At 34.2% G+C, this 21,581-nt stretch overlaps 3 protein-coding genes and 1 long non-coding RNA gene across 6 annotated transcripts; 3 read left to right on the top strand and 1 right to left on the bottom strand.

The window, feature by feature from the left end:
* Positions 1–3,866: 3,866 nt before the first annotated feature.
* LOC140875257 (uncharacterized) lies at positions 3,867–6,466 on the top strand. 2 transcript variants are annotated; one of them, XR_012148380.1, is made up of 6 exons: positions 3,867–4,018; positions 4,188–4,769; positions 4,863–5,367; positions 5,442–5,537; positions 5,749–5,910; positions 6,110–6,466. It is a non-coding gene; the product is annotated as an uncharacterized lncRNA (long non-coding RNA). The 2 variants fall into 2 exon arrangements; XR_012148379.1 differs by having other exon boundaries at positions 5,442–5,910.
* A 208-nt stretch (positions 6,467–6,674) lies between these two features.
* Positions 6,675–10,108, top strand: LOC140875154 (large ribosomal subunit protein bL21m). 2 transcript variants are annotated; one of them, XM_073278719.1, is made up of 6 exons: positions 6,679–7,238; positions 7,469–7,549; positions 8,361–8,462; positions 8,642–8,716; positions 8,876–9,010; positions 9,754–10,108. In XM_073278719.1, exons 1-5 carry the CDS (start codon positions 6,849–6,851, stop codon positions 8,990–8,992), a joined length of 765 nt encoding a protein of 254 aa, XP_073134820.1. In that variant the 5' UTR covers positions 6,679–6,848; the 3' UTR covers positions 8,993–9,010; positions 9,754–10,108. The 2 variants fall into 2 exon arrangements, with proteins under 2 accessions (XP_073134821.1, XP_073134820.1); XM_073278720.1 differs by lacking the exon at positions 9,754–10,108 and having other exon boundaries at positions 6,675–7,238; positions 8,876–9,675.
* A 4,785-nt stretch (positions 10,109–14,893) lies between these two features.
* LOC140880660 (probable ubiquitin-conjugating enzyme E2 24) lies at positions 14,894–18,945 on the top strand. The gene is made up of 7 exons (XM_073285292.1): positions 14,894–16,261; positions 16,374–16,511; positions 16,705–17,115; positions 17,207–17,270; positions 17,786–17,925; positions 17,999–18,310; positions 18,391–18,945. Exons 1-7 carry the CDS (start codon positions 14,897–14,899, stop codon positions 18,607–18,609), a joined length of 2,649 nt encoding a protein of 882 aa, XP_073141393.1. The 5' UTR covers positions 14,894–14,896; the 3' UTR covers positions 18,610–18,945.
* Positions 18,946–19,375: 430 nt separating this feature from the next.
* On the bottom strand, positions 19,376–20,763 carry LOC140876129 (CASP-like protein 1C1). The gene is made up of 3 exons (XM_073280007.1): positions 20,425–20,763; positions 20,036–20,138; positions 19,376–19,729 (listed from the first exon to the last, which is right to left on the bottom strand). Exons 1-3 carry the CDS (start codon positions 20,583–20,585, stop codon positions 19,499–19,501), a joined length of 495 nt encoding a protein of 164 aa, XP_073136108.1. The 5' UTR covers positions 20,586–20,763; the 3' UTR covers positions 19,376–19,498.
* Between the last annotated feature and the right edge of the window lie 818 nt (positions 20,764–21,581).

Genomic DNA, 21,581 nt, shown 5'->3' with positions numbered 1-21,581 from the left:
TACATTTTACAAAAGAAATTTTCGATTTAACCTTTATTTAAATTATGTTTTAATTAAATAAAAAATTTACTGAAAGTAGTTAATACATTTAGTGCTGAGTGTATACTGGTAAAAATTAAATAAATTAAATAATATTAAATATTTAAAATATTCTAAATATTTCGGATGGATGGGATGTAGGTAGTATTAACTATTAACTTTTAATTTAAAAAATATATATAATTGATGTGTTAATAATTAATAAATTAATATTATTATTATTATTATTATTATTATATTGATATAATATTTGAATTTTGATATTTTATTTCTAGGTGAATAAAATAATTATTTTACTTAAAATCATTAAATGTTGATACAATATGAAAGTAGTATGGTTTTAAAAAAAATGAAGGTATATGGGTAAAATTTTAAAAATTTTAAATTATTTTCTCGATTCACTAACCAAAGTATTTGCGCATCGTATTACTTTAATAATAATTCATCATTTGTTTAATACTTCGGTATTAATCTGAGGATGGATACAGTTTGACTTTTGATTACGGTGAAAATGTCATTATTTCATATTCGTGTTGAAATTATCATCAAATTAATGTGATGGATGACAACATAGAATTTTCCGAAATAAATAAATTGTCGTAATTGACTTTTGGATTTTTTTTTTAATAATAACTAGTATTCCCTCCACATAGGGCTCTTGTTATAGATCAAGATCAGTAACAGACTAATATATTTCAATTTAATATGGCGTGATTTATTGACATATTATCGTTAATTATAATGCATAATGTATGTATCATCAAATTTACACAAAATTCGTATATAATTTTATGGTCAATGAATGTATAAACACATAATAGAGTAAGATGTTCGCTCGATTGTCGACAGATTATCCGTTTCATATGGAATGGCGACTTGGGTATCGAACATATGTCTAACTATATTGAGCTATAATTTAAACATACCTAACTGCTAATTATTGGTTATTCTGTTAAATTATTGAACGCAAAATTTATATCTTTAAATCTCACCTGCAATTATTATTTGATTATGCTACATGTACAATACGAGTTACACATTGTGTTACAAACTACATTAAAAATTATACGATTATATTAAATAACACCTTTGAAATATTTTTTTTCCAAATAAAATGTAAAAATAATTTTATAATTTCAAATGCATTTTACAACAAATTTATAAATCTCACTATATATATTATATATAACATTTTCTTTATTATCTAGACCTCTTCATCCACTAAAAGTGGCTAATTCAAAACGACTAATGAAGTATGCAGAAAACACCTTTAGTGTATTTTGTATAAATAATTGACCAATATTTTTATATGCCGGCCCTGATGGAGCAGGTAATGACATGTATATGAATACTATTAAACTTAAAGATTGAAATTAAGATCATTAATTTTTTTTATTATTTTGTATTTTTTATATATATGATAAAAAAAACTTTTAAAAAAGAAATCATCGTTTTTTCTAGTTGTTGATGTGCAAAATTTGAATTTTGTATGGAGAATTATAATACAATGTACAAAAGTAGTGTTCTTAAAGACGACGCCTAGAACCGCTTAGGCGCTATGCAGTTGCCCACCATCTCGATTTTTAAACAGTTGAAGTTTCTGAAAGTTATTACATTAATTGATCGTCAAGTTGCTTAATCTTCGCCTAGATGCCCCAAAATCCGCCTAAGCGACCGCATAGATTAACGAATAATATTTTTTATTTTAATTTTTTAAAAAAGATTATTTGACATATATGTCCACCAATTTGTATCACATGAAAACAAGAAATATGCCATGCAATTCGAGTTTGAATTCGATAAAGATGAATTATTGAATAAATATTAAGATGAACGAGAATAATTAGACATTTAGAACAAATAAACACATTTAGGCAAGTGAATTCGATAAAAAAATTATTGGAAAAATATTAAGATAGATCGGATTAGAATAATTAAATATTTAAACTAAAAAAACCGTATAAGCGGCCGCCTTAGCTTCTAGGGGCTAGACAGTGGGTGACCGTTCGCCTACCGCTTTTTAGAACATTGTACAAAAGTATATATCCAACAATATATTGCAGATTTCACCATCATTTATTTACATACATAATATATATATAACCGGATGGAATGAAGTTATCCAAATAAAACTATTCATAAAAAAGACCCGTCTTTTTTTTTTCGAGAAAAAACCTGTTTTTTTTATTGGTCCAAATGCATGCTTTCTTCGTTGTGAAAAAAGCTGTACTCATGAATCAAAAGTCAAAAATCAAAACCAACTAGTTTGGTCTAGGGTTGTCATACCGGATCAAAATACCGAATTTTCGGCATATCATACCGACTTTTTTTCGATATACAGACATTTTTTCGGTATACCAAATTTTTTTTCGATATCTATATGGTATCAATATGGATTTTTTCCATACCAAAAGTTCGAAATTTCGCTATCGGTATCGTTATGAATTTTTTTCATACCAATTTTTTTAGTACGGTATACCGAAAAACCACCCCTAGTTTGATCTAACTTATAAAATCATTCCAGATTTCACAATTAGCAAAGGATATCAACCAGACAGTACCGTTACAATTTAATTTAATTTTAGTAAACATCCGCATATTACTCTTTCAAATAATTCAACATCATCATCAAATTCAAAAATTATATATTATCACGATAGCATGTAACTCGATTTAATAAATTGTATGAACATACCATGCCGCGTGAATAGTCAGCTGTGCACAATTAAACTGATCAAGCTTAAGAAAGACATTATAAATTCTTGAAACTAGATACATATATTCCTCAAACTTAAGTCCCAATAATTTTTACTCCCAACTCATAAAATAACAACTTGATTAGCAATTTAATCGGCAAACCCCTAAAGTAACTCCAATATTAATTTTAAATATACTCAGATTTATGAGGTTTATTCATTATTTAAGGATGCGCACGTTAGATTAAAAAAAAAAAAAAAAAAAGGCCACGTTAGTCTGTAGTATTTCCTCACTGATTTATGCAACATAGGAAGAATAATCTAGGATTCAATCTCCGCCAACTCTTCAATTTTTTTCTGTGCCATGCAATTATCTAGCTCATTAATTAATTAATGTAATTTATATTATCACCAGTACTCAGTTGAATACGGACTTGTTATAAATGTTATACGTTAATTCATAGTTTTGATTGGACACCAGTGTTTTGATACTGGGATTTCATAAAAAAATTTATATAATAAATATCGAATTCTAACTGGGTTTTGTCGAGTTTAGAGTCCACTGTAGTCTATTCTGTAGGCAGTGGATGTGCATAGTTGTTCTTGATTTTGATCGATTTGGCGGTGTAGGTCTGATGAGTAGCCAGTCCAATTTATAGCCAGTCCAATTTAACGTTTTTTGTGCTTTTTTCTTGTATTTGGATCGGTATTAGTGGATTCGTATAGCGGTAAAGGGGTAAAGATTCAAAATTTGGGGAATTTTTTTACACACATTGTCTGAATATGGAGGTGGGATTAAGGGAAATGAGAGGTGAAGTATGTGGATCGAGGGGACAACAATGACTACAGGGTCGTTGGATCTTCGATCTTCAGGAAGTAATGGATCATTGCAGCAAATTCAGAACAGTTTGTTGTCATTGTCTATCCAAACAACACCTATTGTGTCATCAAGAATCAAGAAGGCAAAAACTTTTATGAAACGGTCTTAAAGGTCATATTTATGACACGGATCTTTTATATGAATTATCCATAAAAAAGTATTATAATTTATGTCAAAAGTATTACTTATTATTATAAATATTCGTTTCACGGATGAGAGCGTCGTCTAGTTTTACACAATCAAGAAAAGTTTTACACAATCAAGAAAGCTCACCAAGATGTTTAAGGAAAAGGATAAATTGTTCCATTGGATCTGCAAATTCGCCCCTCGAAACAAGATTGGAATGCTTCTCTTGTCTCTTGTTTCTGCTGTGGTTTCGTATGGGTGTTGTTTAATGGTAAAGGTTGGTTTCTCAAAATTTGAAAACTGTGGTTTTGATTTTGTTTAATTTGGGCATTAGCTTACCAGGACTTCCCATTCATGAACTCCACAGCTTCTCTATATTATGTTATCAAAACCCGGCTGTTTACTATGAGAAGTTAATTTTGTGCTTCGTGGTTGGTTACTTTCAGGTGAAGTTACTCGAGAAACCATTATTCCGAAAATTGATGTGCAATCCAGGCCCATTATTCGACGAGAAGGATAATGTGAACGAAACTTTCTCTTCCAAACTCGAGGAAATGGAGAAAAACTTGCAAATGTAGCCCCTCCACCTTCAGCACCTGCAACTTTTCTTGGGTATACTCTTCCTTCTGGGAATCCATGTGAGAGTTTTACATTACCTCCGCCACCAGTGGACAAAAAGAGTACTGGACCCCGTCATGAGTTAGAACATTATGCTTTGTGGGCTTTCCCTTTTTTCCTGTATATGCATGAGTTTTTACTAGTTCATGTTATGACCGAGGTTTTCCTTTTTGGCGCATTTTCTTTCTTGCTGTTTGCTTTCTCAGCATGCCCAGTTTGCTACCTTCCTATGGAAAATGTACTTATGCCAATAGCGCCATCCTTCTTTCCCGTGCTTAAAAATTTGACTTAGTGTGAGAAGACAACTTAACTAAAACTGAATTCGGAGGTTCTGAGTTCGGTGGGTATCCGTCATTGAGGCAGAGAAGTGATTCATTTGATGTGAAGGAGTCCATGAATGTGCACTGTGGGTATGATAGTATCGTCTCGAAGCTGTTTCCTCGAATACTTTAGTGTATTTAATTTCTTTGCATCATTCAACTTAAACAGAACTCTGATGCTAGGTGCGTGTGAGGTTTGTCAGAGGAGTGAAGCCTGGCCATCAGACAATTTTGACGTAGCTGATTCGGACCTTCTTGAGATGGAAACTTGCCAAGGGGTGGTTGTTGCATCAGCGATATTTGTTACCGACTTACTTATGTATTGTTTCACTTTTAAGTGAGAGTATTTGGTTAATTGACGAAAGAATCATTTCATGAACAGGGGTTCGATATAATACGGCAACCAAAAAATATTAGTGAATATACCAAGCGAAATTCCTGTTTTCATATCTTTGTGGATGAACAAACAGAAGCTTTTCTAAAAAATTATACTGAACTCAGCAGTGACAAGAAAATTGGGCTGTGGAGGATTCTAGTTGTGCACAATTTACCTTATTCTGATCCAAGACGTAATGGAAAGGTAAACTTTGCCAGGTATTCACTGTGGATGCAAAACTGGAACTGGTCGTTGATCCGTATCAAAATCTCGAAAGGTACCAGTATACGCAACCAATACTTGCCTGCTTAGGTGAGGATGGAAACACTATCCCTTTTCTATTGTTTATTTATTTGGAACTGAAATGTATTTTAATGATATTCCAGGTTTTTATGGAGGAAAAATGCTAGCTTCGCCATAGCGAGGCATTTTAGGTGTTTTGATGTTTTCGTAGAAGCAGAAGCTAACAAGGCTGTCGAGAAGTATGAAAATTCTTCCATTGATTTTCAAATCGAGTTTTATAAAAAAGAGGGCTTAACTCTTAACCCCATTCTCCGCTGATAAATTCCCAATAACCAGTAGTAGGACTGTACATCCAATCAACAAATCTCATTCCCTATACTTGCATTATTCTTAACGTGGTGATTGTCCCGTCATTACATGTTTTATGAACCTTCGTTTGGATGTGGTCAGATGTCCCCAAAGGATGTGTTATAGACTTATAGTCCAATCTCCAACCTCGATCTTCACTTGCCTCTGGTTTAATCAAGTGGATAGATTTACACGATCTGGTTGAAGACTAATTACACGATCGACATGTTCTTGGACTGTGCGAGACACAACTTTGTCATTCAGGTAAATAAAGGTGTTATAATTTTATGTATCCACAAGTAACTTCCAAAAAGCTTCTGCTTGTATTGTCTTTTTGCTTTAAGTTTGTAGAGTTCAATGAAGAGAAAAAGCAACTTAGCTTAATTGGATCAAGCGGGTTATTAAGTGTATACCAATGCCTATAGATGCATCTCAGCAACCTTAGACTGGTTTATTGTCGCAGGGATACCACAGAGACTTGCTTGAGCACTGGGCTCCCCTGCCGCCTCCGGATTCTCCTGCTAACGTTCATCCTCGGCCGCTACCTTCCATAACCATTGAAAATCTGAACTACACCTCCACAGAGAATTTAGCAAGCTTTCCAGTGAAGAAGGCTTCCAGTGGGCGTGGGAAACATAGGAAGTCTAAGCGCCACCGGAAGACCATAAGCGCGATCAAAGTTACCGGTAGCATGGAGCGAAATTTTTGACTAGAAATTTTGGGAGTTGTATTTCCGCTTATATTTTTTTTGGTTACTAATGTTACATTGATCGATTTTTTTTTTTATTCTGATGTATATATATAAATTAAACAAATTGAATATTTGAAGCATGGAGATTCTATATTAGAACTAGTTTAACAAAATTACGAAGACCTTTCTCAAAAAAAAAAAAAAAATTACGAAGACTAAAATGAAAATCACAATTTACAAAAACAAGAATTGGCTATAGCTCAAAATATAGTAATCTTTTTTAAAGAAATCTCGAAACAATTCAATGAATCTAAAATATTATGTTCTAACAAAATCGTGAGAATGAATGATATTAATGGCTATAATTAATTGATCATACATGGTCCTTTCTGGTCTTGTTGGGGAGAAGAAGGAAAAAGCGCAAATAGAAACTGCGATTTAAGTAGAAACTAAACCCTAGATTCACATTCAGTCAAAAACCCTGCGAAAGAACTCAAGGGAAGTGACAACAATGGCAAATCGACGTTGCCTTCAATCCTTGACCCGTTATTTCCAATCATCTAAAACCCTAATCCCCCTTTCCCATATCCGTGCCCCTGCCTCAATCTACTTCCTCCCCCAATCCCAGAACCCCGAGCCTATCAATCGCATTTGCAATCGTTTTTCTGCCTCTCCACACCGCTTTCTGTTTTCCCGGCATTTCTCATCCACCGATGATGATGATGACACGGATGAAAGTGACGATGAAGCAGAGGAAACTGAAAATGAGGCTGAGGAAGCTGTTTTATCAGCTGAGGATAAAGACCGAGAAGCTGCTGAAATTGGGTACAAAGTCATTGGCCCGCTCCAGGAATCTGACCTGGTTTTCAAACCTTACGAACCCGTATTCGCCATTGTTCAGGTTCATTAATCGTTCTCTTGGTTTTCTTTTCAAAGTTGGCAACTTGAGAAAGCTCTTAAATTTTCACGAAAATGTTGTGCTTATGACTACTGTATTGAATTAAATATTTGTGTAACGGATATGTGTGCACTAGACCTGGATCATATGTTTTTTTGTTTTTGCCCAATCAAGCCCTTTTGTCTTTTAAGATCTTTATTCCCATTAATCCTATTTGATTTCTAATATACTAGATTGGGTCGCATCAGTTTAAAGTGAGCAACGGGGATAGCATTTTCACAGAGAGGTTGAAGTTCTGTGATATCAATGACAAGGTTAGTGTTGTACTTTAAAATCTTGTGGTGTTGTACATTGTTTTATCAACAAATGTGCCAGATTTGTAGTTAATTTACCTGCTATAATGTTAAAGAATAAGTTCATGGTTGCCCGATTACCTGCAAGGTTGAGTTTTTCAGAAATTGAATTCTAAGGTATGTGAGTTCAGAGGTCATATTCATTAAGTCGGCCTTCTTTATTATTAAGGTCCTTTATTCCTGTTAAGCCCAATTGGTTCGGAGCCTATATTCCATGGTCTCTGAAGGCTTTGGCATTATTAATTACAATTTACAACTTTATCTGATAAGGTGTTAACTGCATTATACCTCACAGCAACCCCATCATTAGGTGAATAGGTGAAATTCTTTTCATGCATCAATGTGTTTGTGGCTTTTCTTGGTTAAAATGCTTATGTAAAACGACAATCTGGTGTTCTTGATTTCTACATTTACCACTAGGATAATAGAAAAAAAAAAGTCAGTAATATTTTCCCTCAATGTAACAAGTTTCAACATATCTATATGGTTAACCATTTTTCCAAATGGTTTTGAACCTAATATGACTAAAAATCAAAATTACTTGTATTTTCTTTTCTGTTCATCTAATTATCACTTTTCCTACTCATTTTCAAGCTGTTTCATTTAGAGATCTGTAGTGCTTCTGTTTGCCTTTTGTGCTGATTATCCAAGTCAGGACTTCGATTTAACTCATTCATCTAGATATTAAGCTATCAGTGCTAATTAATTGCTTGAAGTTGGTGCAGTTTCAGTTGAATTAATTTTTTATTCATTTATTACCGTGTTCTTGCAGTTGATTCTCAATAAGGTTCTTATGTTAGGCTCAAAGTCTCAGACGATCATTGGCCGGCCGACTTTGCCTGATGCAGCGGTTCATGCTGTTGTCGAGGAGCATGTACGAAATTCTAGATTATATTTACTCGTTCGTTGCTACTTCCAACATCTAACTACTCATCACTTTTACTAAAAGATTTTTCAAGCAAGCCTTTCCTTTTTCTTGTTTCAATTTTTCACCATCTCATCTTGGAATTTTATTCTAAGAGTTTAATTTCTGATGTTTCGTTTATCATGCAGGCATTAGATGCAAAAGTGATTATATTCAAGAAAAAGAGAAGGAAAAACTATAGAAGAACAAAAGGTCATCGACAGGTAATTCGGATTTACATTAGATACATTCCTAAGCTAAATCTTGATGGGTTTATGTTGCTTCACTTTTTTATCGTGATTTTTCTTAAATGCAGTGCTTGATTATTTGTATTTCATTTGTGTGAGTAAAAATCTCTGACATTTTTCCTTGGAAAATATCAGGAGTTGACCAAGTTAAGGATAACAGATATACAAGGAATTGAGAAGCCAGAAAAAGTAATACCTTTAAAGACGGAAAAGAAAGAGAAGCTGAAGAAGTTGGCGATTGAAGCTATTTAGAAACTCCAAGATTGCATGGTAGGGTCTTTACCTGCTACTTGTTAAAACGCCTTTTACTTTCTCGTCATTTTTTCTTCTTTGCAGAGGTTTTGTATTTAAACATATTGGTAATTTTTTTTAGTTTTAAAGACCAAAAAACTTCCAGATAAGAATGTGTTATGGGCATTACGCCCGAAAACCAGTCTTATGATATCCCAACGGAAGGCCTATGAAGATAAAATAAGTAGAACCCTATCTTTTATTTTAAACTTTCAGTGAGTGAATGGTGTGTGGACAACTCCCTTTGGTTTGAGCTGGCCTTCAGTTGGGATATCATTGGGCTGGGTTTGGGACATGCTCAATTGCCCATAACTGTATGATGTCTCATATTTATTACAAATCCATAAGCCGTGTGTTTTAGGCTTAAGCCGCAGTTCTTGCACTTTGGGAGTGACAAAGCGCACTTTCTCTTCTGGACGCACATCTTTGTCCTAAGCCTGGGGTTTGGTGCACCTTAAGGCTCGAGGAAGGTCTTGAGCGCCGGTGTTATTAAGTATTCGAGCTGGAGGCCCAGAACCTATGTGCCTAGATCCTCTGATGACTAGAGAATGCCCGACTTACATTCTCTTTCAAATTACTTAATTTTCTAGGCCGTTGTCGTGAATTCTCATGGCTGTTCGGTGTTCTGTGCATTTATCATAGCTTTCATTATTAAGTTTTTTGCCTTCACCGATAAGATAAACGTGTAATTTTTATTCTCGTGGTGAACTTCTTGCAAGCAGCTATGGATGCAATATCTGGCAAGTGGAAACAACTGTTCCTCATCTAAACTTCCAATTCTACACCTGCACTGAACAGTAAGTTAGTAACTGACGGCGTCGAGGCATCTGTGTTGGATTTTCTTATAAGAAATTTGGTCTCTCTCTCTCTCTCTCTCTCAACCTGATATTAATTATTAAGTTCGAGAGTTGTGACACTATAGAGTGCACAATACCCATTTTTGGAGACTTCATCTTATCTCCATTTATGTTAGCTGAATAATTAGGGAATACTTATTCAAGAACACTAGTGCCTTCCATGGGATGATGTAATCCTTTCGAACGAAAAATTTTCAAATCGATGTGATGTTTGCCCCATGATCTCTTTCTCTCCAATTTTCGACTATGAAAGTTTACTCTGTTTTGTATATTCTATAAAATCAAGGTAGACCATCTCGCTTCTACAGCGCCAAGAATACGTGCAAATAACTTTTCTAAAGCATTTTGAGGAGCCTTTTTTGAAACTTCGTGATGCTATGATGGAAGTCTTTGTCATATCAATAGTTTCTCCACTCTTAACATGCATGTATATTATTCTCCATTACATAAAGCATCCTTAAAAAAATTGGACCTTTTTAGGTTATGGGTATTGACCTGTGCATTATTGATACTTTCCCTGGAATAAAAACAATTGAATCGAGTCAAGAACAATTAAATTTGATATTGCATGAATTACAAGCACCAAAAGATCACTTAGATTTTCAAGCCCAGTGTGTTTTTAATTGAAAAATAAGCCTCCCATAATAATCCACCATCTTTGCCATCGACCAATATTAGGACAAAGAGTCGAAAGAAATGACTACATCACCACACGGGGAATCATCCGCAAAATATGCTTTGCTTATTTCATATAAATTTTATCATTTAGACAAAATATCATATCACGATATAGAAGAATAAAATACCACGACTATTTTTAGTAGTGGCCAGTAAAGTTTTCCTGCCCTTGATAATGGGCTGTGGGCATCTTTACTGTTTCCAATAGTAAAAAAAAAAAAACTTGAGACCACACCAAAAATATGCTCTCATTTGCTTTAAAAGCATACCTAAATATTCTCTCAATCAGTTCCAACAAGATGGACTCCAAGTGCTGCCTTTTTAGTGTGACATAACATATTTACAATTTTATTTATACATTAAAAAAAACCCAGCTCCATTCTTAGGTTTGCCACCTTCTTGAAAGGATCATGATGAAGATGCATAGTGGATCGGGGTTCTTGTTCAAAGTGTGATAATGTATCTAAGATATTTGGACGGTTTAGAAATTGTTGGTAGTGCAGTCTCTAAAAAATTAGAGGTCATGGGCTAATTTTCTGGAGAAGGTTCTATATAATTTTTTTAATTAAATATCGATACGATCAATTTATTTAATAATCAAAATTACAAATACTTCTAACTAAAAATAATGACATAAAATATGACATTGAAAGAGAAAAAATATTGAAACATAAATTTACTCTATAATCTCACGAGTCAGATATGTATTAATCCATAGTACAAATAGAATAAGAATAATCAAACTAAAGAAGTGTAAATAGTTTATTTTTATCATAAAACAAATAAAAACTATAATTTAAATACTAATAGATTAAATGAATAATTATAAACGATTTGAGTAAAAAAGTCCAGCGAATAAGAAAATTACAAAATTTTATAATTTCATACACCAAAACCAAATGAATTAAAAATAAACATCAATCGCAATACACAAATAGGGATAGTTGACACAATTTAAACAATCTAATTCATCTAAAAGAAGCAATTTAATGACAAAAAGATAATTTTTTTTAATACAAGAAATAAGTTTTTTTTTTTACCTAAAGAATGTGAAACAAAGTACAAAAAATTGACCACAATTTTAAATTTGTAACAAAAATATTGAAAGACACTTAATATTTTTTTAAAAATTATTGGTAATTAAATACAATTTAAAAATTAAGGTCCCACATCAAGGAAATGTCCTAGGCAACCGCCTAGGCTGTCTCTCCTTGGAGCCGGCCTTGAATGTTGAAGTGTTGGGTGTTTGTCTCACATCGATTAGGTAAAATTCCTGAGAGATGTATATATAGACAAGAAAAATCATCGCTTGAGCTAATTTTTTAGTTGAGTTAAGTCCAAGTTCATTCTCTTTAACATGATATCAAAACTTAGACTTATCATTATGTGTTGGGCTATTCACATTTCAGATGTTCATTTTTGGATTTTTGAGTTAGGTCCAAGTCCACATTTTTAAGAGAAACCGATAAAGAAAGGAAAGTGATCGGTTGAGAAGCATATCCCAAGTTTTTGCTATGGGCCACTTTATCAAAAACAGTCGATACAAATCCCCGAAAAGCTAAGTGTTGAATCCCTTTGTAATCCACTAAATAAGATGACAATCCAAAAGGGCCATAAAGCGTATAATTTTGGTTTTAATATATTGCATCAAAATGTTACACGAGACCTATGTATGTCATTTTCACTAGTAAAATATATGCACTTGCTAATGTGGTAATTCCAACCAAGACCGTGATTCATACTGTTATTTGTTCTATGTAAACAGTCACATTCAAAATTTCTTTTTCCTTTGTTTTTGTATGACTAAGAACTCAATGATTATTATTCTCTCTTTCATATTTGCATTGAGTAAACTTCGGATACATGCAGTTTATATGTGCCACATAATTCTTCTATAGACATGCTCACCAAAAAATGTTTTGGTGAGATTAAAACTTAAAATTTTAGTATCAAATTTCACGCACTTCGACTATCAAATCAAAAACTCCACACGTTTGAAACTTCTTTTTTCCCATATAGTGGTCGGTGGTCTAAGGACAAGAGAAAAACAATTTGATACGAATAATTGTTGATTATTTTATAAACTTTATGTAAGTGTTACATTAAACATTGAAATTTTTAGATTGCACAACATTAGTTAGAAAAAATATACATTACAAATTTTGCAACTTTTTTGCCTGAGGGGTGACGAATCCTCCCTAGCAGAGTTTGGCCGCTAATAACCTAATTGAACAATTTATATCACTTATGACCGGCCCCTCTCTCTTAAATGTTCCAAAAAACACCTAAATATTTTTTTTAACAATTACTTTTGTAGTAAATTTTTTTTATAAATTTTATTCTAGTTATTTACTTGACATAACTAAAATTATGATAAAAAAAACTAGAAACACGTTTGGTCTTGTCATATTAAATTTGATTAAACTTGTAAAATTTGAAGTTTGACTTTAGCATTTCATAACGTTTTGCGTGTTTGACAATTTTGACAAGTGGAGTATGAAAAAATATTTAATTTGATATAATATAATAAAAAATAAAAACATTCCATGGTATATTCCTTGTATTCGAAAAGATCCCATTGGATTAATTACCTGTCCCCGAACAACCGTTACACAACACCGTGAGATGATCACACCACACGGAAGAAATAAAGAAGTGGAGTATAGCTGTTTTCTCTTGAAGAACATAGGGGGAAAAATAATCTTTTGCCATGTTTGAGACCTGCAAAAATGGATTAATGGAGGGAATTTGGAGGGTGTCTTGCTGGCCTCTCTAAATTCCCTCGAGCTTTTGCTTTTGCTTTTTTTCTTTTTTACGTCGAAACCATTTTTTTCCCATCATCTGCCTTTGTTTTTCTTTTTTTGCTGTGGACTCTGGCCAAGAAATTGCGGGTAAATTGCCAAGATAATGCTAAGAGCTGAACAAAGTGGGAGAAAATTATCTTGGTGGTGACCAGTGCTCCATTTTCTTGGATTCTGACAGCTTTTGGTGGAGGTTGTTTCTGATTCAGTATTGTCTGGCTACATTTGGTACCGTTCTTCTTTTGGGTTCCAAGTGTTTCTCTCCGTAAAATTATAAAAAGGTAAGCTTTTTATCATCTTGAGATTTATTTTTATTTTAATTTCTTATGATTAGTTTTTAAATCTTTTGTTGTTATTTTCTTTGGAATGCCATTTCTTTTCATAATTTACACGAGGAGTTTCGTCTAGGATTGAACGTGAAGATCCTGATGTTCATGTATTCATTTTGATGTGGATGCATGTGTTGTTTTTTAGTGTTATTTATACAGACGGGATAATGAAACTTGTCAAGGATTCGTGAGAATTTCATTTATGTCAATTGTATTGATTTCATTTGAAGTAATTGATCTTTCGTTTCTATACTCGATCAGTGTAATAGAGAGATTATTTTCATTTGTGGAGATTTTAGTTATGCCATTTTTTTACCTGTTATTTCCTGGATTTATCTTTGTTTTACACTTCTTGTGATATCTGAGTTAATAGCTTTAGTACTTAAATGCTTGTTTATGGAGAACAAAGCGGAAATTGTGTAGATTGAAAGTGCGTTGAGTGGGTTCTTTGCTTACATTATCTACTTTACTATGTGGCGCATATGCAGGTTTCATGATATGCATAGCTTGACATGCTAAACATACTGGTTGACAAGAATGGTTACTCAAACAAGCCAAGATATCCAGTGTCTTGCTGCAGACAATAAAATCAGATTTCTGTTACTGTCCATTTCTTAATTGATGTTAGCCTGAACTTTCATTTTTCTTGTTTGAGAGGCAAATCTCAGTGCTTTGGCGTAGAGTGGAGCTAACTGAAAATTGGCTACACTTGGGGCAAATCTCCTTTGGCAATTCTTGGCTTCAGAAAGAATACTCTTTCAAGCCATTCAACTATATATATTCTCTTCCAATAGTTCAGCTTAAAAGTCCTTTGGTTAATTTGAAGTTCCCCAAGCTAGGCCGTGCCAGTTTGCGTCAATAGCTGCGGAGGGCAGTAAGAAATTTCCAGTACTCGTGAGAATGAACTCCAATTGTTTTGATTGCTGATCTGGAATTTCTTTTGTTAACGTCTGATCTATTGGTGGAACTTTGTGCTACCTTTTTTTTTTGTACAATCTCCGTTGGGAACCAGAGTTTTGAAAGGACTTCCTCTGTATTCCCTTCGTGGGCAAATCTCCTTTGGCATTTCTCCATCCTGGAGAAACTATAAATAGATGGATTACAAGCAGGGATAAACCGTAAGGGTAACCTGCAAAAATCTTTCTATAGTTGATATTATCTTTCGTGGACTGCCGCATCTGTCTATCAAGAAACAGTACCATGGATTCTCTACTCAGTGATTTCGATAGCCACAGCGAAACCAGCAGTTCTGATGATCAGGACGACCTTGAATCCTTATATGGAGAGCAGGCCCGTTCTATATTTTCAAGTCTTGAGGAAACCATCGAAAAGATTAATGATTTTCTTTTGTTTGAGCCCCGATACCTGCATGGGGACATAGTTTGCATGACATCTGACCCCTCGGGGCAAATGGGAAAGGTCATCAATGTCCACATGATGGTGGACTTGGAAACAATTTGTGGAAGCAAAATTCATAATATCAGTTCTGAAAAACTCCAGAAAATACGTCCCATTTCAGTTAACGACTTTGTCATTTGTGGAATCTGGCTCGGAAAAGTCGAAAAGATAGTTGACAGTGTGACCATCTCATTTGACGATGGTAGGCAGAGCCAATTTATGGCCAACGGCCCAGAGAAGATTATTTCCTTATCTCCAGATTTAGTCGAAGATCCCCAGTATCCTTTCTATCCCGGACAAAGAGTTCAGGTTGAGTCTTCTCTATCTAAGTCAACTAATTGGTTGTGTGGTGACAGAAGGGGTAAACGAGATTTAGGAACCATCTGCAAAGTTGATACTGGATTTGTGTATGTTGATTGGCTTGATTGTGTTGGCATTAACGGTGCTAAATGGCCTGCTCCCCCTCGTTTGCAAAATTCAAAAGATTTATCGTTTTTGCCATGTTTCCCCCATGAAGATTGGCAACTTGGTGATTGGTGTGTTCTTCCAAATGAGCAGAGTTTGCCAAGCTTATACACGTCTCGGCTGGGTGAGGGAAATAAGAAGTCTGAAACAGCAAGCGAGAGTAAGACAGCTGTTATTGTGAAGACAAAGACTATGGTTGATGTACAGTGGCAGGATGGCAGCCAATCACTAGGACTTGAATCATGCACACTACACCCAGTCAATATTCTTGATGTCCATGATTTTTTTCCCGATTCATTTGTGCTGGAAAAGGGAACGATTGACAATTTGCAGGCTTGTGAAAACAAAAAATTAGGTATTGTCAGATGTGTGGATTGTAAAGAACGAATGGTAAAGGTGAAATGGTGCAAGTCCTCTGCGAATGGAACTTTTGATGAAAAAATACAGGTGGAAGAGATTGTGAGTGCTTACGAATTGATGAAACATCCAGGTTATGAGTACAGCCTAGGTGAGGCTGTTTTTAGGAAGAGCGGGTGTGTTGGTGGTGTCACAGATTGTAGCTCGTTGACAAACTCTGACCTTGAAAATGGCAGCGATCAGGCTGAATATCTCAGAAGTAATTTCTTATCTCTTATTGGGATCATAATTGATATAAGAAATGGAGATATTGAAGTAAAATGGGCTACAGGTGCCATAAGTAAGGTATGCATTCTCGATACTTTGTTGTTAAAATTCTGCAGCTTCGGTATTAAATTCAAAGACTTGTATTTTTGCTATTCTTTAAGTACTAATTCAATATTCAACATCATAACAGGTTGCCCCATATGAGATCTATCAGGTTGATAAGTGTGAAGGGACGACTTCTACTCCTATGCACAGTGGTGAAAATGTCCTTCAACCGAATGAGGTTATTCAAGTGAAGGATAACCAGTCGTTAGGCCATGAAGTAAAGGTAGCACCAGGGTACTCTCTCCCTTTATGTATGTTGCATGAATTTGTGCTATCTTACACTTTCAAAAACGTAAAACCTGTGGCAATCAGGGTAAATAACCATGCCATTTTTGCAAACAAAATTTCTTTCCAAAAGAAAGTTAATGTTTAAGTTCACAAAACTTGCAAGTGCTGAAGGTAAACATACCTGCCAGGATATGCTAGGTTTGGATCACGTCAATTCAAAGGACCCTGGCTCAATTTCCTTTTCTGAAGCTGCTCTTAGTGTCTGCACTAGTATTACTTCAAGCCTATTTCAGTCTCTAAGTACAGCATTAGTTGGCGCATATAGATACACATCTACGGATGAGAGAAATCATGGGAAACCCAAGGGGGAGGATGCCTTGGAACTTTGCAATATGCATGCCGGTGGCCAGCTTCTGATGATAGATGACTCGGAGACACATCAAACAATTACTTCAGAAGAAAGTAAAGAATCAAGTGGTGATACCGCATCACCATCTTGCAGCAAGCATCCAAATCTTTTAAAGCAGTTTGATATTGTTAGTGGTTGCTCGGAACACCACTTTGTCAATGCATCAGGAACGGGCCTTCAGTGTTCCCAGGTAACAGAAAGAAATATAAGTTGATAAAACCAGTTCTCTTGTCCAACTCTTGGTTCAGTTTTATTTGTTAATTTTGTTCTGACATACACAGATGAAAAGAGGTTGGCTGAAAAAGGTTCACCAAGAATGGAACATTCTGGAGAAAAATCTTCCAGGTGAGAACTGAGAAGTCCTGCATTCTCAGGGGGGGATCCCGAACTTTTATTAAGGGTAAAAAACCAAAGCGCACACACACACATGTGTGTATAAAATCATCCACAATAAATATTAAAATAAAATAACGAAATATAAAAAATAGTTTTTAATTTCAGATCTTACAATGTCCCTTGTGACTTAAAATTTTTGAAAATAATTGATAACATATATATTCGATAAAGAAGGAAGACAATTTCTTTTCATGTACTCTTCTAACATGAGTTGGTTAATGATGATCAAAGGGCTTAAACGATATTTTACTGTTTACAATTTTTTTATAAAGTAAGGATATTTTTCACCTAAAAATTTAAGAAGGGGCCGCTGTCTCCCTTGCCCCATGGAGCCGGCCATGCACATTCTTGGTGGCTTTAGATATCTGATGATATATTCTTGAAGTTAATTTATTTGGAAAATCCGTCCTATCATCCAATAAACAGAGAAACACTGAAATATGGCTTTTCTATGTTCTTGACAGAAACGATTTATGCACGTGTGTATGAGGATAGGATGGACTTGCTTAGGGCAGCAGTTGTTGGGAGTGCCGGGACTCCGTATCATGATGGATTATTTTTTTTTGATGTCCATCTACCTCCACAATATCCCAACGATCCACCAGTAAGCAAATATTTTTACTTGTATACATCTTAGTGAAGAAGTTGCACTATTTATGAACTCCATATTCATGCAGATGGTGCACTATAACTCTGGTGGACTTCGGATCAATCCTAATTTGTACGAATCCGGAAAAGTGTGTCTGAGTCTTCTCAACACATGGAATGGAGCAGATACCGAAATTTGGAATCCAGGATCGTCCACAATACTTCAAGTCCTCCTCTCTCTTCAGGCCCTGGTGCTAAATGAAAAGCCTTATTTCAATGAGGCGGGATATGATTCTCAGATAGGGAAACCCGAGGGCGAAAAGAACTCCCTCAACTACAACGAAAATGCTTTTATTCTCAGCTGCACATCCATGTTATACATACTACGCAAACCACCTAAGGTATATTGTTAATCTACCAAGTCTGGTCTTGTGTATGAATTCTTGAATTTGGAACTCAGTTCTGTCAAATTTTCGAACAGCATTTTGAGGGACTCGTCAAGGAACACTTTAGTCGACGAGGCAGCAGTATTTTATTGGCTTGTAAGGCATATATGGAAGGAGCTCCAATAGGTTATCCGTTCAGCATCAGGGAAACTGAACAAGAAAATCGCAAAGGAAGCTCGACTGGATTCAAGATTATGCTGGGCAAGCTCTATCCGAGGCTTGTGGAAGCATTCTCTGGCAATGTATGTGTATAAATAACTATTATCTTTTGTGTGGTTCCGTTCTGATCTTTTGTTCCAACGTGGTGTTACACTTCTTGTTCATATATCTAGAGAGAAATACTCTACATATATATATGTAACATGAGGTGTAAAACATTTTGGAGCCTTGAATAATGTATGATAATGTGTGTAGGTTAGTTTAATTAAGTTTGCTCTGTGCTGATTTGTAAGAACCTGTAGAAGGAATGCAGTATTATTGTCGGTGTGTTCGTGAAAAATTATGGCTTGGAATAAATTTCCCAGAATATATATGGACGAGTTTTGATTTTTAGTGATCTGCATGTATATATTTTTTTAAGTTGATGAATATTTTTTAACATTATTCATTTTGATATATCATGGCAATATATTATTGTGGTAACAAAGTTCTAGACATATATGCGTGCATGCAAGTACACATGAATATACCGCAATGGGGAAATTACATTATTTTAATCATGGAATTTACATATTTTTCGTTTTTTATTTGTTTTTTGGTCGAATCAGTAATTAATTCACAGTTTTAGGCCATTAACTTTTTTTTCCCATTGCAAATTCCAACATATTAGCGAGATTGTGTACACACATGCAAAATTTTACCAGCCCTTCATCGCAATGGCAATATTACAACAAATTTTAATTTCTAAGGAGAAATTACATTTTTGTCGTTGCCATATTATACATGTACGTGCGTCACAAAATCTTCAACTCAATATATAGTTAGCATATATAGAGCAGCCGTAACATGGTCACAATTCAAAGTTGTACAATATAACATGGTTGGACACAAACTCACAAGAAGTACATGCAATAATTCACAAATAATTAAGGACAAAAAGTCAAAAAGGAAATGTGCATGATTAAAATGAAGAATTGTTCGAATCTAAGACTTTAGAGCGAGTAAATTAATGAGATTATGAAGAGAGTAAATAACTATGATAAGATAAATAATTGAAGCCACGAAGCCAGCAATAAGAGCAGCCGTAACATGGTCACAAAATTTAGGAACTTGGCCGCAAATTGGTAGCCAACCAGCATTGCTATTTCCATTCTTCCCCAATTGGCCAATAGCCAAACATGCCGATATGCTAGAATCCAGCAATAATGTCATAACCTATCAACCAAAATAGGGACAAATACAACTTTTTTCAATCGCAAAATAGAATATTTTTGTTTATGACACGTATTACTATTATTTTTTATTTTAATTTGCGTGGGTTTTGTCACATCCATACAGTAGGTCAACTAATGTTCGAAAATATATTTTCGTAGCCAAAATATCAGAGGTGTGTTGACAATATACTCACAGAATGGAGAGAAAATGCAAAAATACAATTGCAAAAAGCCCTTTTTCCCTTTTTTATTCCACAAGTATTTGCAAAATAAAGAAAATAAAGATTAACAATCAAACTAAGCTTACTAAATCGAGAACCAAGACCACGTGGTCGTAAGAAGTCTTAGCCGGGAGAAAGGATAGTATAAAGGTGTAGCCACTTGCTATTGCATTCATTATTACAAAATAGCTGCACAAATGTCAAATGTTATAACAATCAAACGTCTATTTTTCTAATAATCTGATAGAATTAAAACACGATTCTGCGTTTTCAATTCAGTTCAAACAAAGTGATGGTTTGATAATATCAAATGTTACTATCAAATGTCCATTTTTTTTTTAAATAACCTGATAGAAAACACGATTATCCGCTCCTAGTTCAAACAAAGAGATAGTTTAATTTGATAATATTCATTAATGACAGTATAAGGCTATAAAACTAATTGGCAGGTGAAATGAAATGGTCATGAACTTACTTGAAAGCCGGTGATTTCTTGTAATTGGCTTCGAATTTGATGCTAAAAAATTCAGCCGAGTCATGGCTTGTGACCATGATCAATGTTGCAGTAACTAAGGCAGCCAAGGCCACCAGCCTCAGCACAAACATGGGAATCCTGCCTTTATAATCTAAACCCATCAATTATAATGAATACGGAGGTTAAATATTTTTTAAACAAATGAAAATTGTGAACTAACACTAGAAGTGTATAAAGATATTTAAAGTTGAAATATTTTGGCAAAGAGGGTTAGGATTAAGATATAAAATTGTGTGTTAGGAAAGGCTGATAAGTTGGGAGGTGAACTCTGTCTTCTTGAAAATCTTGGAGGGGTCCTTATATTCTTGGTAACCTAATGAAAAAGGTAGGCAATAATGATATATATTATACTATATAATATTATTATAAAATAAAAACATGATGACATATTTATTCTTATAATTTTCGGAATTTGACTTACACGTTCAAGTGAAAAATGTTTGACCCTGATAATGAATATATGAAATAATTATGTGTCTATTTAAGCTTACATAACCAATAGGTGGCATGCATTTTTGCCATTTTTTTATTTGAAATATTTTAATGAGAATGCAGAATTCTGCTCAACCGTGACGCCAAGACTCGGATAGTTAGGGGTGTCAATTTTCAAGTTATAGTTTTAGGATTGTAAGAAACTGATTAAATTCATTTTATATATTTTTTAAACACAATCTAAATTGCCAACCATCATTAAAAAAAAAAATTAGACGTATCAATACTCAATTCGTATCTTGTTGAATTTAGCTTTCACAAAAAGTTAAATCTTTCTTAAAAACCAATTGACTTATATGATGCAAGTTGTGGAATCTAGAATACATTACAATTAATGAAGGTTTGGTTCGTAGCGTTTTCATAGAGTTAGTGCTCACGTAATATACTCACATTCTTGCAACTCTTTCATATGTTAAAATAAATAAATAAATAAATAAATAAATAAATAATAATAATAATAATAATAATAATAATATTTTTTTTAAAAAAAGAGAGCCAACGGGCTGAGAACCGTTGAATCAACTTGTCTTGTCAGTTCAACTACTCACCGGTTAAGAACTTAGAATGGGGGCCTCACTCTTTTTTTTCCACTCTTTTGCCTCCTT

The sequence above is a fragment of the Henckelia pumila genome, chromosome 1 (genome assembly GCF_033568475.1).
Source record: "Henckelia pumila isolate YLH828 chromosome 1, ASM3356847v2, whole genome shotgun sequence".
NCBI classification, from domain to species: domain Eukaryota; kingdom Viridiplantae; phylum Streptophyta; class Magnoliopsida; order Lamiales; family Gesneriaceae; genus Henckelia; species Henckelia pumila.
The sequence above is the reverse complement of the archived record's forward strand: the minus strand, read 5'-3'. Positions and strand labels throughout refer to the sequence as shown.

Coding starts and splice junctions, on each gene's coding strand:
- LOC140880660 (XM_073285292.1), top strand. CDS start 14,897: ATGGATTCTCTACTCAGTGATTTCGATAGCCACAGCGAAACCAGCAGT. Junction 16,262..16,373: donor CTACAGGTGCCATAAGTAAG/GTATGCATTCTC, acceptor ACATCATAACAG/GTTGCCCCATATGAGATCTA. Junction 17,271..17,785: donor TCTGGAGAAAAATCTTCCAG/GTGAGAACTGAG, acceptor TGTTCTTGACAG/AAACGATTTATGCACGTGTG.
- LOC140875154 (XM_073278719.1), top strand. CDS start 6,849: ATGGCAAATCGACGTTGCCTTCAATCCTTGACCCGTTATTTCCAATCA. Junction 7,550..8,360: donor TCTGTGATATCAATGACAAG/GTTAGTGTTGTA, acceptor GTGTTCTTGCAG/TTGATTCTCAATAAGGTTCT. Junction 8,463..8,641: donor ATGCTGTTGTCGAGGAGCAT/GTACGAAATTCT, acceptor TTTATCATGCAG/GCATTAGATGCAAAAGTGAT.
- LOC140876129 (XM_073280007.1), bottom strand. CDS start 20,585: ATGGGTTTAGATTATAAAGGCAGGATTCCCATGTTTGTGCTGAGGCTG. Junction 20,139..20,424: donor AAGAAATCACCGGCTTTCAA/GTAAGTTCATGA, acceptor ACATTTGTGCAG/CTATTTTGTAATAATGAATG. Junction 19,730..20,035: donor TGGTCTTGGTTCTCGATTTA/GTAAGCTTAGTT, acceptor TTTGGTTGATAG/GTTATGACATTATTGCTGGA.